The following is a 12742-nucleotide window of genomic DNA, read 5'->3' as shown; positions in this document are numbered from 1 at the left end:
AACCGTCTGGGAGAGAGGCCCCCAGCAGCTCAGGACCAGCTGTGCACCCTGCAGACAGCAGTCACCATGTGTGCCCCATGGTGCTCCCCCTTCTCGGGGGGCTCTGAGCCCCAGGGTGGAGAGGGACTCCTGAAAGAAGAATCGTGTTTTGCACAGAGAATGCACTATTTTCCAGAAGATTCTCCAGGTTTGGCAGGCGGTGCCGTGGCTGAGCACGTCTGACTGGCAAAGAGCCACGGCTCCATGTGGCTCGCCTGGGCCCCGGAGAGAACACTGCAGAGACACACGTGTCCTGGCGGCACTGGGCCCGGGGGAGGTGCCAAGTGCGAGGCAAAGACCTTCCCCGGAGTCCTCACCAAACCACCACGCGGCCGCACCCGCCAAGGCCACACCCTGGCCGGGAGGACTCGGGGTCGCGTCAGTAAATACACGGTTCAGTCGGTGGTAATTGTGAAACGTTTAGAAAAAATATATTGAGAATAAAAGCCAGAAACTGGTAAAGAAACGTCAAATGAAAAAAACGTACAAAGTTTCCCCCAGGCGTTGGTAAGAGCCCAGGGCAGCAGATGCCAGCGAGCTGCGGGCCGGGGCCCCGCCCGCCCGCCCGCCCGCCCGCCCGCACTCCCAGGAAGGGCTCCCAGGAAGGGCTCCGAGGGGCCTGCTCTCTGAAGGCCGACAGGGCAGGGCCCCGTAGGTCCAGCCCGCAGACAGCTGGGACCCGTGTGCTGCGTGAGGGAGGGCACTTGGAGGGAGATTTCACATTAGTACAAACACGCCGGTTCATCAGAGCCAGTGAGGTGTCCGGGGCCTGAGCCCCCGCCCTCCAGAAAAACTACTCTAAGGTTCGGGGATAAAAACATGTCATATGCCAATCGTGTCGATCACAACGTGAACTAAAACCAGGGGGAGGGGACGCGACATTGAGCGATTCAAGTAGCTGTAATGCTGTGTCCTGATGCTGGTCCCGGCTCGAGCCCGCGGCTCAGGCGGTCAGTGCAGACGAGCGGGGCTGCGATGGCTCAGTGGGGAGGCGCTCCCTCCCCAGAGGCCTGTGCTCCCCCCAGCCCCCCAGCTGGGCCCACCCCACCCGGGGCAGGCTGTGCTATTTGCCCTCCGGGACCCTCCGCCAGCACCGCCGCCGCCGCCGCCTGCCCTGGGGCCTCCTGGGCTCCGGGCAGGGGCTCTGGGCCCCGGCACCTGGCCCGGACTCGGTCTCCACGTCGTGCTCGCAGCAGTAGGCGCGCCCGTCGGCGGCGGAGCGCAGGGCGGCCGTGTCGTGGTGCTCCTTGCAGAAGGAATTGGGGCACAGGTGGCAGAAGGAGGCCGAGGGCTTGCCGCACACGTCACAGTGATGCCACGGGCACACCCACTTCCCTGCAAGAGACGGCCGTTACCAGACGCCCACAGCGCGGAGGCCAGCTGCCCGGGGCCTGCCCTGCCTGCCTGCACTACTGCCGCTGCCCCCCAGCCCTGGCCCGCAGCCCGCTGGGCTCCGGGTCCCGCACACACCGCTAAGGGCCTGGCCAGGCGGGAAATGTCACACCCGCTGAGGCCTCTCCCTTGCTCTCATTTCCCATCTAACTGTTTTTCTGTCTGTCTGACAAACATGTTGGACTTTCACAGCGCTGGGCTTTTTCTGCCTCGGGGCTCCTGGTTTTCCGCCCCCACCGCTGCGGGGCCGAGCCTGGGGGCACGCACCGAAGGGCCGCTTGCCCAGGCCCAGGCAGGACAGGTGGTAGGCCTTGGTGCAGGACTTGCGGTCGCACAGCACCAGCTGCCCGCCGTCGCCGCAGCGGAAACACTCGTCCTCCGACGGCTTCCTCCCTTCGCCTCTGGTGCGGCGCCGGCGGCCTTTCTTCCTCATCTTCTTGGCCTTGTCCTCGGACAGCGCCGCGGACGTCTGGGGGAGAGGGAAGCGCGGTCCGTGGGGGAGCGGCAGCAGAAGCCGTCCCAGCATCGAGAGAACCGGAGCTCCCATGCCGGTCCTGACACCACGCGCAAGGCGGGAAGGTGGAACACGCAGGCCAAGGACACCACGGCGCTGCCGGACCCAGGGTCGTGGTGAATGTGGGAAAAGAGGGGCAGGGATTCCCACCGCAGGCGCCTGTGTCCCCAAGGCCATGTCCCGCCACCTGAGGGGTGGCGGGGTGGAGCGGGTCGCAGCAGACATGCTGGGGGGTGGAGGCCACACTGAAGCAGGGCCTCCTCCAGCCTGACCCGTGTCCTTGGCAGAGGAGGGCGCCCGACACGGAGGCCGTGAGGAGGGGCCGGACGGGAGAGGCGGCGCGCCTTTACCTTCGGCCTGTCCCCGAGGAAGCCGCTGCAGTTGGGGGCGCCGCACCGGCACACGGTCTTCTCGTTGCCCAGACAGTCGAGGTTGTAGTTAAACGTCAGCTCCGTCCCTGGGAGGCAGACGGCCACATGGAAACACCGTCTGTTTACCATCTGAGCCGCCGGCGTCCCCCTCCCCACGCCTACTCGACCCCGCGGCTGTGAATGTCGCCTCATAAAACACTCACGCCAGACACGACCTCAGGCGACCAGCAGCCACCCGAGGGCTTGGGCTCCGGCCGTACCTGCAGGGATGTCACACACGGCAAACAGGCCCACACGCGTGTCCCCGTTCACCGTCCACTTGAGGGTCTCGCAGTTGGGCTGGCAGCTGTGGTTCATAAACCTGGAGTAGTTGCCTTTGGGGCCGGCGTCGATGATGCGGTCCTGGAGGCACAACGCAGGGTTGGCGTGCGCGCCGGGGCCCCCGCCCAGCCTCTGCGGGCCCCTCACCAGACTCGCCGGCAGCAGGTGTTGCACTGGCAACCGTGGTCTCCTGCGTCCGCTCCGACAGGAGCCCCCAATCCAGTCCCGTTGCTGTCGCTCCCGGAGGGCAGGGCAGGACCACGTGGATGGGACCAGCCCGGGGAGCCCGGTGGGAGCCAAGGCCCAGTGCCCCCTCATTGGCAGGCACCGAAGGGCGGCACCAACAGCCCCGGGCGCACAGAGCAGCCACCACTACGAACGGGCACAGGACGCAGACACAATCCTGAGCAGAAGGGAAGACGCCCGCACTCACGGCGGCACCGACAGGGCCGTGGTCCGAGCCGGGTGGCGGTCAGCAGCTGGGGCAGCCTGCCTGGGCTCCCAGCTCTGCGCTGCTGAGGCAAGCCCGGAGGCGAGAGCCGCAGCAGGGAAGGCGGGCAGGCCCGCTGTGCTGGGCGCCAGGTGCCAGGCACCGAGCATAAGGCCACATCAGGTCCAGGCCTGGCGAGGGACACGGAAGTGCCAGCTCCCCTGCCACGTGCGCGCACCGTCCCGACACGCCGCCTGCGCACCTGCTCTCCGCAGCAGACGCACCTCACACCGTGTGGTTCACCCACGGGGTCATGGCGGACGGTCCCTGACCCAGGTGCAGGGTGCACACCGCGCTGGACCCCGCGCTGCGGCCACCACCAGCGCCCAGCCCACAAGCCCGCCGCCCGCCCTGTCCGCACCGCTTCCCTCTGGTCAGATGGTCCGTGTGCGCCCTCACAGACCGCCCTCACTCGGCACGCCCTGGTCTGGTGCAGCCACCTCTCCGTCCCCGTCCCCGGCTGTAGCCTGCATCCTCCCGGGTCTCCTCCATCCACCAGCCCGGCCGGGCCCCGCCTGCCACACCCAGGCCCCCGCAGGGGCCCTCACTGCTGAGCCATGTCCACGGTGGGGTCCTGCAGGGTCCTGAACTCTTGTCCAGGTGGCAACGGAACGCCCGTGACCTTCCTCGGGGAGGTGGGCACTTTTCCAGGTTTACCTCACTGGCCTGTGCTCGTTCCGGCCCTTCCGCCCCAACCTCTCTCCTACACGCTCGCCCTTACCAGCTCACAGCTGCCTGACGCCCCTATCCCGCCGGGTGCCTCCCAGCCTGTGCCGAGGTGGCTGCTCAGGGCCTGGTCCCGGCCTGTCTGGGTCTCCCCATTGCTCAGGGTCACCTCATCTGGGCTCTCAGCAACCTCAGCCTACCCCCATCCCCGTGCTCAGGTCCCCATCCCTGTGCCCCCGCGCTGGGGCAGGGTGTCCTGTAAGAAACGCTGAGGAGCAGGGCCTGCCCCGGGCGGCACCCCCTCAGGAACCGGCTGCGTTAAAGGAGCGACGAGGCGCTCTGCTCGGCAGGCTCAGGTCGGCTCTAACAACTGGCCAGGCCCTGCTGGCTCCCTCCGACTGGGAGGAGGGCGTCACAGGAACGGCGAGCTCGCTGCCTTTGGGATGGTGGGGTCACAAAAGGAGTCACCCAAAGAAGGGCCATGACTGCACCCCCGATGCGCCTGCCCCCACCCCATCCCCACCCCCGTGCGCTGACCCCCGCAGGCTTCCTTCCAAATGTTCACTGCGCTGGGCTCAGCCAGGACCGACCGCGTGGCCCCCCACTTCTCCCCGACGACAGGAAGAGGCCAGCGCCCCTCACACCAGGGAGCACTCGAGGCCCAGGCGACCGCCTCGCAGGCGCTACCTTGTCGATGGTGAGCATGTAGAAGTGCGTGATGTCGTTCTCCTGTGCGTGCTTGATCCGGGCCATGCACTCCTCCTCGTCGATCAGCTCGCCCACGTACTCGTTCACAAACTCCCCCTGCGAGCAGAGCACAGGCTGGAGGCCGCGGCGCCCAGCCCCTCACCAGCTGCCCGGCCCAGCAGGGGGCACGTGCACGGGACTGCCTGGGCTCCCCTTGCTAGGTAACTTCCCGGTAGGTCATGTCTCCAGGACCCACCATGGTAACTCAGCCCCACCCGGATGCCCACCCGCGAGCCCAGGGCAGCCCCGAGCGTGCGGCCGGGCGGGGGGGGTTGGAGGGGGGCACACCTTGCGGATGTCCCGCGTGGCCACCAGGCCCCAGCCCTTGCCGTCGGTGCGCACGATCTTGGTCTCGGGGTACTGGCGCTTGCTGAAGCTCTGGTTCTGGCAGGCCTCGCCGGCGGGGCACACCTGCGGGTGGCACTCGAACATGAGCATGCGGTTCAGGCACTGCGAGTCCGGGCCACAGGGGCTCTCGTCCGTGGGCTTGCAGTTGCACTTGGGGATCTCGGAGATGTCGGCCGTGTAGATCTGCACTTTCCCGTAGGGCTTGTTCACCTGCGGGACAGGCCTGCCTCAGCTGGAGCCCGACACCCCGCCGCCCACCTGCCTCCTGCCGGCCGGCAGCTGAGGCTGGGCAGGGCCTGGCCAGAGGTGCGCAGCCCCCACTCTGGAGCTCTGGAAGGCGGGCCCCCTCCCCTCGGCCCCACGTGCCCTGTAGTAGTGCGACTCCACTGGACAGCTGGCACAGGCTGCCCGGGACAAGGCGCCCGCGTCCGTGGCACTTCCCTCCACCCACAGCGCCACCTGGACGGGTGGGCTCCGGGCGTAGCTCCAGCCGGCCTGCTCCCTGCTAATGGAGCAGGAGGCACGGGCAGGGAAGCAGCAGAGGCAGGAGGACACGGGGCCGCACGCCTGCCCTTCCCCGCGATCCTGCCTCTGCACGTGCACTCACCTTGATGTGCTTGTAGGGCGGGGGCTTCCGCTCGCTCTCCTGCGTCTCCCTGGCTTCCCGCTGCAGTTTGATTTCACGGAAACGCGCTTCTGCTTCTTGCAGTGCTGGAAGGTCAGCGCGGAGGACAGCGCTTGGTCAACCGGCCCATCTGCCCTCCGGCGCACGTTCATTCCCGAGGCCCAGGGCCCACTCGGCAAGGTCCACTCCCACCCCTGGCGCCTAGCACTCGAGCTGATAACAGGCAAGCCCCCCACGCCTCCGTCTGAGTAAAGCACTGACCTTCCTGAAGACTGCCCAATGCCGGGGTGAGATGGACCACCCCCAGACCACAGGCAGGCCCCCCCCGCCCCCAGGCCCCACAGGCCAGGGTTTCTATGGAAACCACGCTTCCAAAAGCAGAAACCAGGGCTCCCCCGCGACCGTACCGTTTTTGAAGACTCTGCCGATCCCGCTGACCCCCTGGTAGCGGCTGCCCCGGTCCCCCTCCATGTACGGGAACACTCGAGCCTGATGCGTCCAGTAATAATCTTTAGACCCAAAGAAAAACACAGGGAATTCTCCAATCTCGTGCTTCATTTTCTGAATATTTGGGGGGACATTTTTGGGATGGCAGACTTCAGCGGGCCACCATCTATTATAAATATTAAAAACAGGGTCACAGACTCCTCAGAGAGAGTGGCGCTGGCTCCACACGTCCGCTCTGCAAGGCAAGCACAGGGAGGGCGGGGGCGGTCCCACCTGTAGTTGCCGAGTTTGACCCACACGATGTCCTGGTGGTGCAGCCGCTTCCCTGCCCGGCAGTCGTTGCAGAACCAGCTGCCGTCGGGCATGTCGATGCTCAGGCAGTCGGGGTGGAAGGCCGCCGGGCAGGACTCGCAGCACAGCAGGCTCCCCCCTGCGAAGGGGCGGCTCAGTGGCGCACACGGGCGGAGCACCGCGCTGAGAGGCTCACCCCGCCAGGGGCCCCGCCACCGCACGGAGCACACGGGCCCTGCTCACCTTTGGAGCACACGAAGCACCAGCTCACGTTGATGTGGGCGTGGTGCCGCTTCCCCTTCCGCGCGGTGAAGTGGGCCGTGCAGACGATGCTGTGGGGCGTGAGCACCAGGCAGCCGGCCGCCAGGCAGGCGTCCCCGCTGTGGTAGGCGACGGGGCAGCGCACGCACCGCATCATCTTACCTGGGGAGAGGCGGGGGCGCTGTGAGCAGGTGAGACAGCCGGCCTCACGTGACCACGGAACATCGCCACGACTGACAAAAAAGAACCAGACGGGCGGGGGAATGTGCAGCAGAAAAACATCCTGGGAAACGCCTGAGGAAAGGGCCCAGCCTTCACAACCCTAAACTCTAGCCCTGGCCGGTGGGCTCAGTGGTTAGAGAGCCAGCCAGGGACTGAAGGGGCGCAAGTTCAATTCTGGCCAAAGGCACGTACCTGGGGCGCAGATTCAATTCCCGGCCCACGTGTGGAAGGCAACCAATCGATGTGCCTCTCTTGGTGATCTCTCTTCCCCCCTCCTCCCTCCCACCGCTCTGTCTGGAAATGGATGAAAAGATTACCCTCAGGTGAGGATTAGTCAGAAAGGCACTAAGATGCCACCCTCTAAGGGCCGGCTCCTGGCCGCAGCCTTGCTGTGTCTGCCCACCAAGGGCCAGCATGGCCCCAAAGAGCCAGGCACGGCCCGGTTCCTGGGGGCAAAGTCGCCCGGGTGACACGCTGGTGCCAGCCCCAAAGTCACACTCAACATGAAGCCACAGCTACGCCTTAACTCCAGACTCCGCTTCCCGTACGAGAATCATAGAACCTCCAGGGAAAAGCTCTGTACGATGACAGGGCAGGAAGGGGGGGAGTCCTTTGTTAGGAACCCCCGCCAGCCTGCTGGTCAGTAACAGAAAAGGTTATCCAAGTAACGCCACCGCCGCCCTCCCTGCGCCGGCGGGCTGACCCGCCCACCTTTCGTGGCGCGCGAGCTGGAGGGGTGGGCGGCGTGGCAGCTCAGGCAGCTGTGCAGCGGGCACCGGAAGCCGCGGCCCTCGAACACGGTCAGGGGGAGCTTGCGCGCGCAGGCCTCGTGGTAGAACTTCCCGCACTGCGGCACCGCGCAGCGCTGGGCCTCCGCCGTGCTCTCCTTGCACACGAAGCACGAGTGGGTCCCTGGGGGGGGGGGGCCAGGATGGGAATTAGCTGGAGCCCCTGAGCCACAAAAGTGGCAGCGCTGGAGGGCGCCAGGCTGCTTTCCGCGGGAGGGGGGCACGCAGCTTCAGCAAGTCCCGCCTCACCTGCCGGACGGGTGTGGAGCGAGAAGTGGGGGGCAGGGTTCTGGGACGCAGAGCACTGGCGCCAAGGGGAGGCGTCCAGGGGGTGGCACGCCTGGGGCACTCCCCGGACGTCAGGCGTCTCCGAGGGCCAGGAGCGCCAGCGACCACATGCTGCCCGCGCCCCGCCCGCCCCGGCTGTGCTGGTGAAGCCGAGCGCAGGGGCCACGGGGGGAGGCCCCACAGCGGCAGCACTCCGCTCCCCCACGGGCTGCCTGCCAGACCCCGGGCCACACGAGGGCCGGGGACACGTCTCGACAGCAGGCACGCCGAGCAGCGAGGCGGCAGCGAGGGGAGGGCGGGCCCTCGGGTGCAGGCGGGCCTGGGGCGCGAAGGACCGCGGCGTGGGCACTGCCGGGCTGGCGGGGCGGCACTTGCCTGAGACACACTCGCTGCAGACGAAGCCCCGTTCCGGCGGCCGGGGCAGCCCGAGGCAGGCGAGGTGGAAGGCACCGCAGCAGGCGCCCTCGCAGAGCAGGAGGCGGCCGGGCTTCTCGCACAGCTGGGGGAGAGAGCGGTGAGCCCTGCAGCCCTGGCCCCGCCCTCGCAGCTGCTCCCGGAGCGGGCCCACGGAGGCGCGTCTGAGCACAGGCCCCCCCCCGCTTCACCCAGCCCCGGGCAGAGGACCAGCGAAGCCCAGGGCCCAAAGGAGCACAGCCTGCGGGCCGGCCCAACGCGAGGGAAGAGCAGGTGAAAGCTGGACACATGCACACCCGGGGCTCACACCCTCTCCAGGAGCCAGGCTCACCCCAGGCAGCTGCGAGGGCCGAGCTGACCGCTCGGCGCCCTACGCGCTCAGGGTGCTGGGCACACAGCACTTGGCGGCCCGCTGCCGGTGCGCCAAGGGGAGTCAGACATCCCGGCAGCTCCCGCCTCCTCCCACGGCTCCCCACCCGCAAAAGGGCCCGGGGTCAGCAGGTGGCCATCCGAGCGGCGAGGAGGCGGCCGGCCTCACCTGGCACACGTGCTCCTTCTTGGCTGTCAGGCCTCGCTCTGACTTCTTTGAGGACACGGACACTTCGGTCTGAGTTTCGTCTGCACTTTCGTCTGGGGACTCCGAGGGCTCATCGCCCATGCCATCCGAGACCTGCAGGTGGAGGAGGTGGACGACAGTTCACTAGTCGCAGGGGGCTTCAGGGACAGGCCCGCCGGGCTCGGTCCACGTGCACACGTGTGGTACACGCCTGATGCACACGCACACTGGCCTCTCCACCTGCCAGCACAGCCAGCTCTTCTCAGCAGAGATGGTCACAACATGGAGAGAAGCTGGACAGAAATCAGAAACGGGCTTCATTCCAGTGGACCTGCAGGGCATGTGCACACATGTGCACATGCCCCGACAGGCCTCCAACACGGAGTGACACCTATGGGACACAATGTGCTCGCACAGGTGGCCGCAGGCGGGCTTTGGGACCGAGGGTCCTGGCCTCTCGTACCCGGTGGGTAACGGCGGCTGTTTTAAGTGAGAGGGGCACTGGTGCCAAGTGAGTTTCTGAAAGGACCAGCGTGCAGTCGGAATGGGAGCCCCCATACAGCAGGTGAGGCTCTGGGTTCAGAAGTGTGACGTGCACAGTGAGGCAGGCTCACCACGCCTGTCCCTGTGTGTTTCCCTCCCAGCACAGAAGGCAGCGAGGCCGAGAGCTGCCTGTCAGTGGAGCGGGGTAAGGGCCGGGAGGTGCCCGGCTCTACTGGGCCGTCTGCCCCTCGGGGCTTCCCTCCCTACCTCTGACTCAGCATCCCCTCCCGTGACCAGCAAGACTATGTCTTTAAATAGAAACCAATGAAACTCTCTCAGACAGCAACTGGAGGTTTTCTTAAATTCAGTTCTCAACTGAACATCAGAGAGATACATCTCATGTCCAGTAAATGCTGAGAAGTGAATTTTCAACTGAGCCAACACATGGACTGCACTTGTGCCCTCAGGAGCCCCCGGCTTGCCGTCCGCCCAGGGACAGAGGGCGGCGGGAGGAGGCCACACTGGAGAAGCCACAGGAACAAGTGCACAGCCCACAGACAAGCCCCTGCAGCCTCAGCGCCGGCCTGTCTAGATGAGGCAGAAGAGAGGAAAACCACACCCGGGTTTGCTGGCTTAGCCGCCTGGGTGAGGAGCCGGCTTCTGGAGGACCGAACAGACCGTGCGGTCCACTGTCCAGCCTTGACATGCCCGTGTCTGACACCCCGTAACCTCATGGTAAGACGGGGACCTTTCGCCTGGTTTCCTCGTTTTCCAGGACTGAAGCAGCAGGTGAATGACTCGAAACCCCGCCTCTTGTGTGAGCGCCCGGTCACCATGGCTGCCTGGTGGGAGGTGGGGCCCACAGCCCTCCGGACACGCGCCCCATTCTCTAGCACCAACATCCCAAAAGAAGGCAGCCTGAGTGGGCGCTCCGAGTGCAGCTCCATGCACACGCCTTCAGATACGGCCCCCGACGGGCTGGGGCCGGGGCCATACGGGGAGGTGGCTGCCTGACAGCCAGCAGGCCCAAAGGGGCCTTCGGGGGCCTCCCCCCCCCCCCCCCCCCCGTCCCCCTCAGCGTGGCTGGAAGGAAAAAGCAAGGAGAGAAAGACAGAAGACACAGACCAGCCTGGGCAGCAAGGAGCAGCACGTTTATTTCTGGTTTACAGAGAAGGGAGCAGTCTCCACGTGGACAGCTCCCGGTGACAGCGTGTGGAGGGAGTGACACGGGATACACATCGGAGAAGGAGCGGGCGGCTCTCAGGTGCACAGACACAGACCTCACATCACAGCCCATGCGGCCGGCTGCCGCCCAGCCCAGCGCACCCTCACTCCGGCCTGGGCAGGGGCCACGGTGGTGAGACAAGTCACTGCGTCCCACACAGTCCCACCCCGCCTGCGCCCCTCCGTCTGCTCCGCCCCCGAGAGGACGCACGTGGAAACGGACACGGCGTGGCTGGCCTGCCTGTGGGTGTTCTCTGCCTCACTGGAGCAGGCTCCACACGCCCGGGCCCACCAGCACTCGCCCGGGCAGCCTCTCTGCTCCTCACGTGCAGTCAGCTCGCCTACGGGCCTGGGAAATGGGCTCCTGCACGTGGATGCAGCCACCACACGCACACAGGTTCAACGAGACCTCACACGTGTGACCTGGTGACCGTGTGTGAACCAGCTTCCCAGAGCCGTGCCCTGTGTGGGGGACACTCGGAACAGGCAGCTCCCAGCCCCACAGGGTGTCACGCAGGGTGAGCTGTAACCGTGACAACCGATGCCTTCCCAGGCTGGTAGCACACGTTTCTGAAGCATAAGCACAGGCCTCACAAAGGGCGTGTGTCCCTGTGAGCATGTCCCGTGCTGCTGAAGCGGCGACCAGCACCATCACAGCGCTGGGGCCACCGTGGCGGGAACCTGTGTCCAGCAGGTCTGGTCCACTCAAGGCAGACACTGGGCTCATGGCCACAGCGAGATGCCCATGAGTCCCCGCAGCTTTTAGTAAGCCCTTCGCCACCCACGTGCCACGTGCACGCCAACTCCAAGGCGAGCAGACTGGAACCCTCTCAGCTGCCCGGCTCAGGGCTGGGTCAAGGCACACCCTGTGCTTGGGGTCCCCAGGGTGTGGCGGTGAGAGCCCCGGGGAGGCCCGGCCACAGAGCCAGGGCCAGCCCGTGTCACAGACAACAGTCTCAGTATTCCTACAGCCCGTGCCCTCAGCAGGCATGGGCCGGGAGGGCGCCTGGAGAACAGAACAAAGCCTGCTCAGGCCCACCAGCACGTGCACAAGCCCCACGGCGGGGCCAGGACACCCCACTTAGCCTCCACCATCAGCTCGCTTCAAAACACGCTGGCAAACGGCGTGCAGTCACCCAACAACCAGACACGGGCCGAGAAACACTGCACACGTGGACCCGACACGGAACCACCGAGGCCCAAAGTGTCCGAGACGCGGCCGCTGGGCCTCACCTGACCCTGAGCCTGAGTCTGCCCGGAGGAGGCCCGGGACCCGCGCACCAGGGGCCGGCGGGGACGACACGCGTGGCCTCCACCCGCTCAGGACACGCCCTGGCCCCGAGGTGGGTGCTAGGATTCCAGCTACAGCAGCAAGATGGTGCACACGTCAGGCCAGCCTCAGGACCAAACCCCGACACACAGGACTCGGCGCCCTGGAAACACCGCGGAAGCCGGTGGGCTTTGGGCCGGCGAGAACCTCCTCCAGAAAGCCAGCGCTTTTCAGAGACAAAGTGCCAACGTCACACCAAAGGCTGTTCCAGCCTGAGGAAGGCCGGCCGGCCAGAACCACCAAGCACAGGGCGCCTGCTTCAGAAGCATTAAGTCAGGAGCACGCGAGAAAGAATCTGTGACCTTGCAGAGCTCCCTCCCTCCGTCTCCACCTGTCCTTCCACCCAGGAACGCGGGCCCAGTGCGTGGGGTCCACCCTTCACGTACACACTGGCGCGATGATGGACAGACGTCACAGCCGGCCACGGCCCAGCGCACATACCCCAGGCTCTGGGCCCAGCACCTCTCAAGGGCGCTGTCATTCCTCCTTCACACAGGGCACATCTGGTTTGGAACTGCCTGCTAACTTGGTCTTCTTTTCAGGCCATTTCCACGAGACACAAGTGTGAGCTGCCCACAAATAGGACCTGCTGGCTCTGCTTTGCCCTCATGCCCAGCTGTTCTCGCCGCTTTTGGTCACCCATGTTTGGGGAGCAGGCAGGGCCAGAGGCCGAGGCGCATCACGCATCACGTGTTCCTGCCGTGCCCTGCAGGGCTTCCTCCCCCTTTTCTGTGCTCAGCTTCAACGTGGGCTGTCCTGCTGTGGCCGCTGCAACCCTGAGCGCCTGGAATCTGACCGCAGGAGCTGTCCCGCTGGCTTCTGGGAACCTCCTCTCCCCCTGGGCCCTTCAACCGCGGAGGAGCGGACGTGACAGACAGGACACCCTACAGAGCACCCGGCACACCTGCTCCTCGTCCACACTGCA

The 12742-nt window shown here is 66.1% G+C and overlaps 1 protein-coding gene and 1 non-coding gene across 2 annotated transcripts in view; both read right to left on the bottom strand.

The window, feature by feature from the left end:
- Positions 1-616: 616 nt before the first annotated feature.
- The window catches only part of NSD2 (nuclear receptor binding SET domain protein 2), a 44937-nt gene continuing 32811 nt past the window's right edge, over positions 617-12742 (bottom strand). Inside the window, exons 10-22 of the mRNA XM_036417167.2 lie at positions 8763-8894; positions 8186-8309; positions 7446-7646; positions 6495-6674; positions 6234-6390; positions 5921-6126; positions 5496-5599; positions 4829-5098; positions 4481-4597; positions 2577-2718; positions 2296-2402; positions 1699-1900; positions 617-1374 (exon numbers count right to left, since the gene is read on the bottom strand). Of these exons, the coding sequence (XP_036273060.1) occupies positions 1103-1374; positions 1699-1900; positions 2296-2402; positions 2577-2718; positions 4481-4597; positions 4829-5098; positions 5496-5599; positions 5921-6126; positions 6234-6390; positions 6495-6674; positions 7446-7646; positions 8186-8309; positions 8763-8894 (2214 nt within the window). The 3' untranslated portion in view covers positions 617-1102. The remainder of the gene's footprint in view (positions 1375-1698; positions 1901-2295; positions 2403-2576; positions 2719-4480; positions 4598-4828; positions 5099-5495; positions 5600-5920; positions 6127-6233; positions 6391-6494; positions 6675-7445; positions 7647-8185; positions 8310-8762; positions 8895-12742) is intronic.
- On the bottom strand, positions 2804-2925 carry LOC118707193. The gene has a single exon (XR_004984201.1). It is a non-coding gene; the product is annotated as a small Cajal body-specific RNA 23 (non-coding RNA).

This window comes from Pipistrellus kuhlii, unplaced genomic scaffold, assembly GCF_014108245.1.
Source record: "Pipistrellus kuhlii isolate mPipKuh1 unplaced genomic scaffold, mPipKuh1.p scaffold_m20_p_58, whole genome shotgun sequence".
NCBI classification, from domain to species: Eukaryota; Metazoa; Chordata; class Mammalia; order Chiroptera; family Vespertilionidae; genus Pipistrellus; species Pipistrellus kuhlii.
Note: the sequence above shows the minus strand (reverse complement) of the source record. Positions and strands in the feature narration are given on the sequence as shown.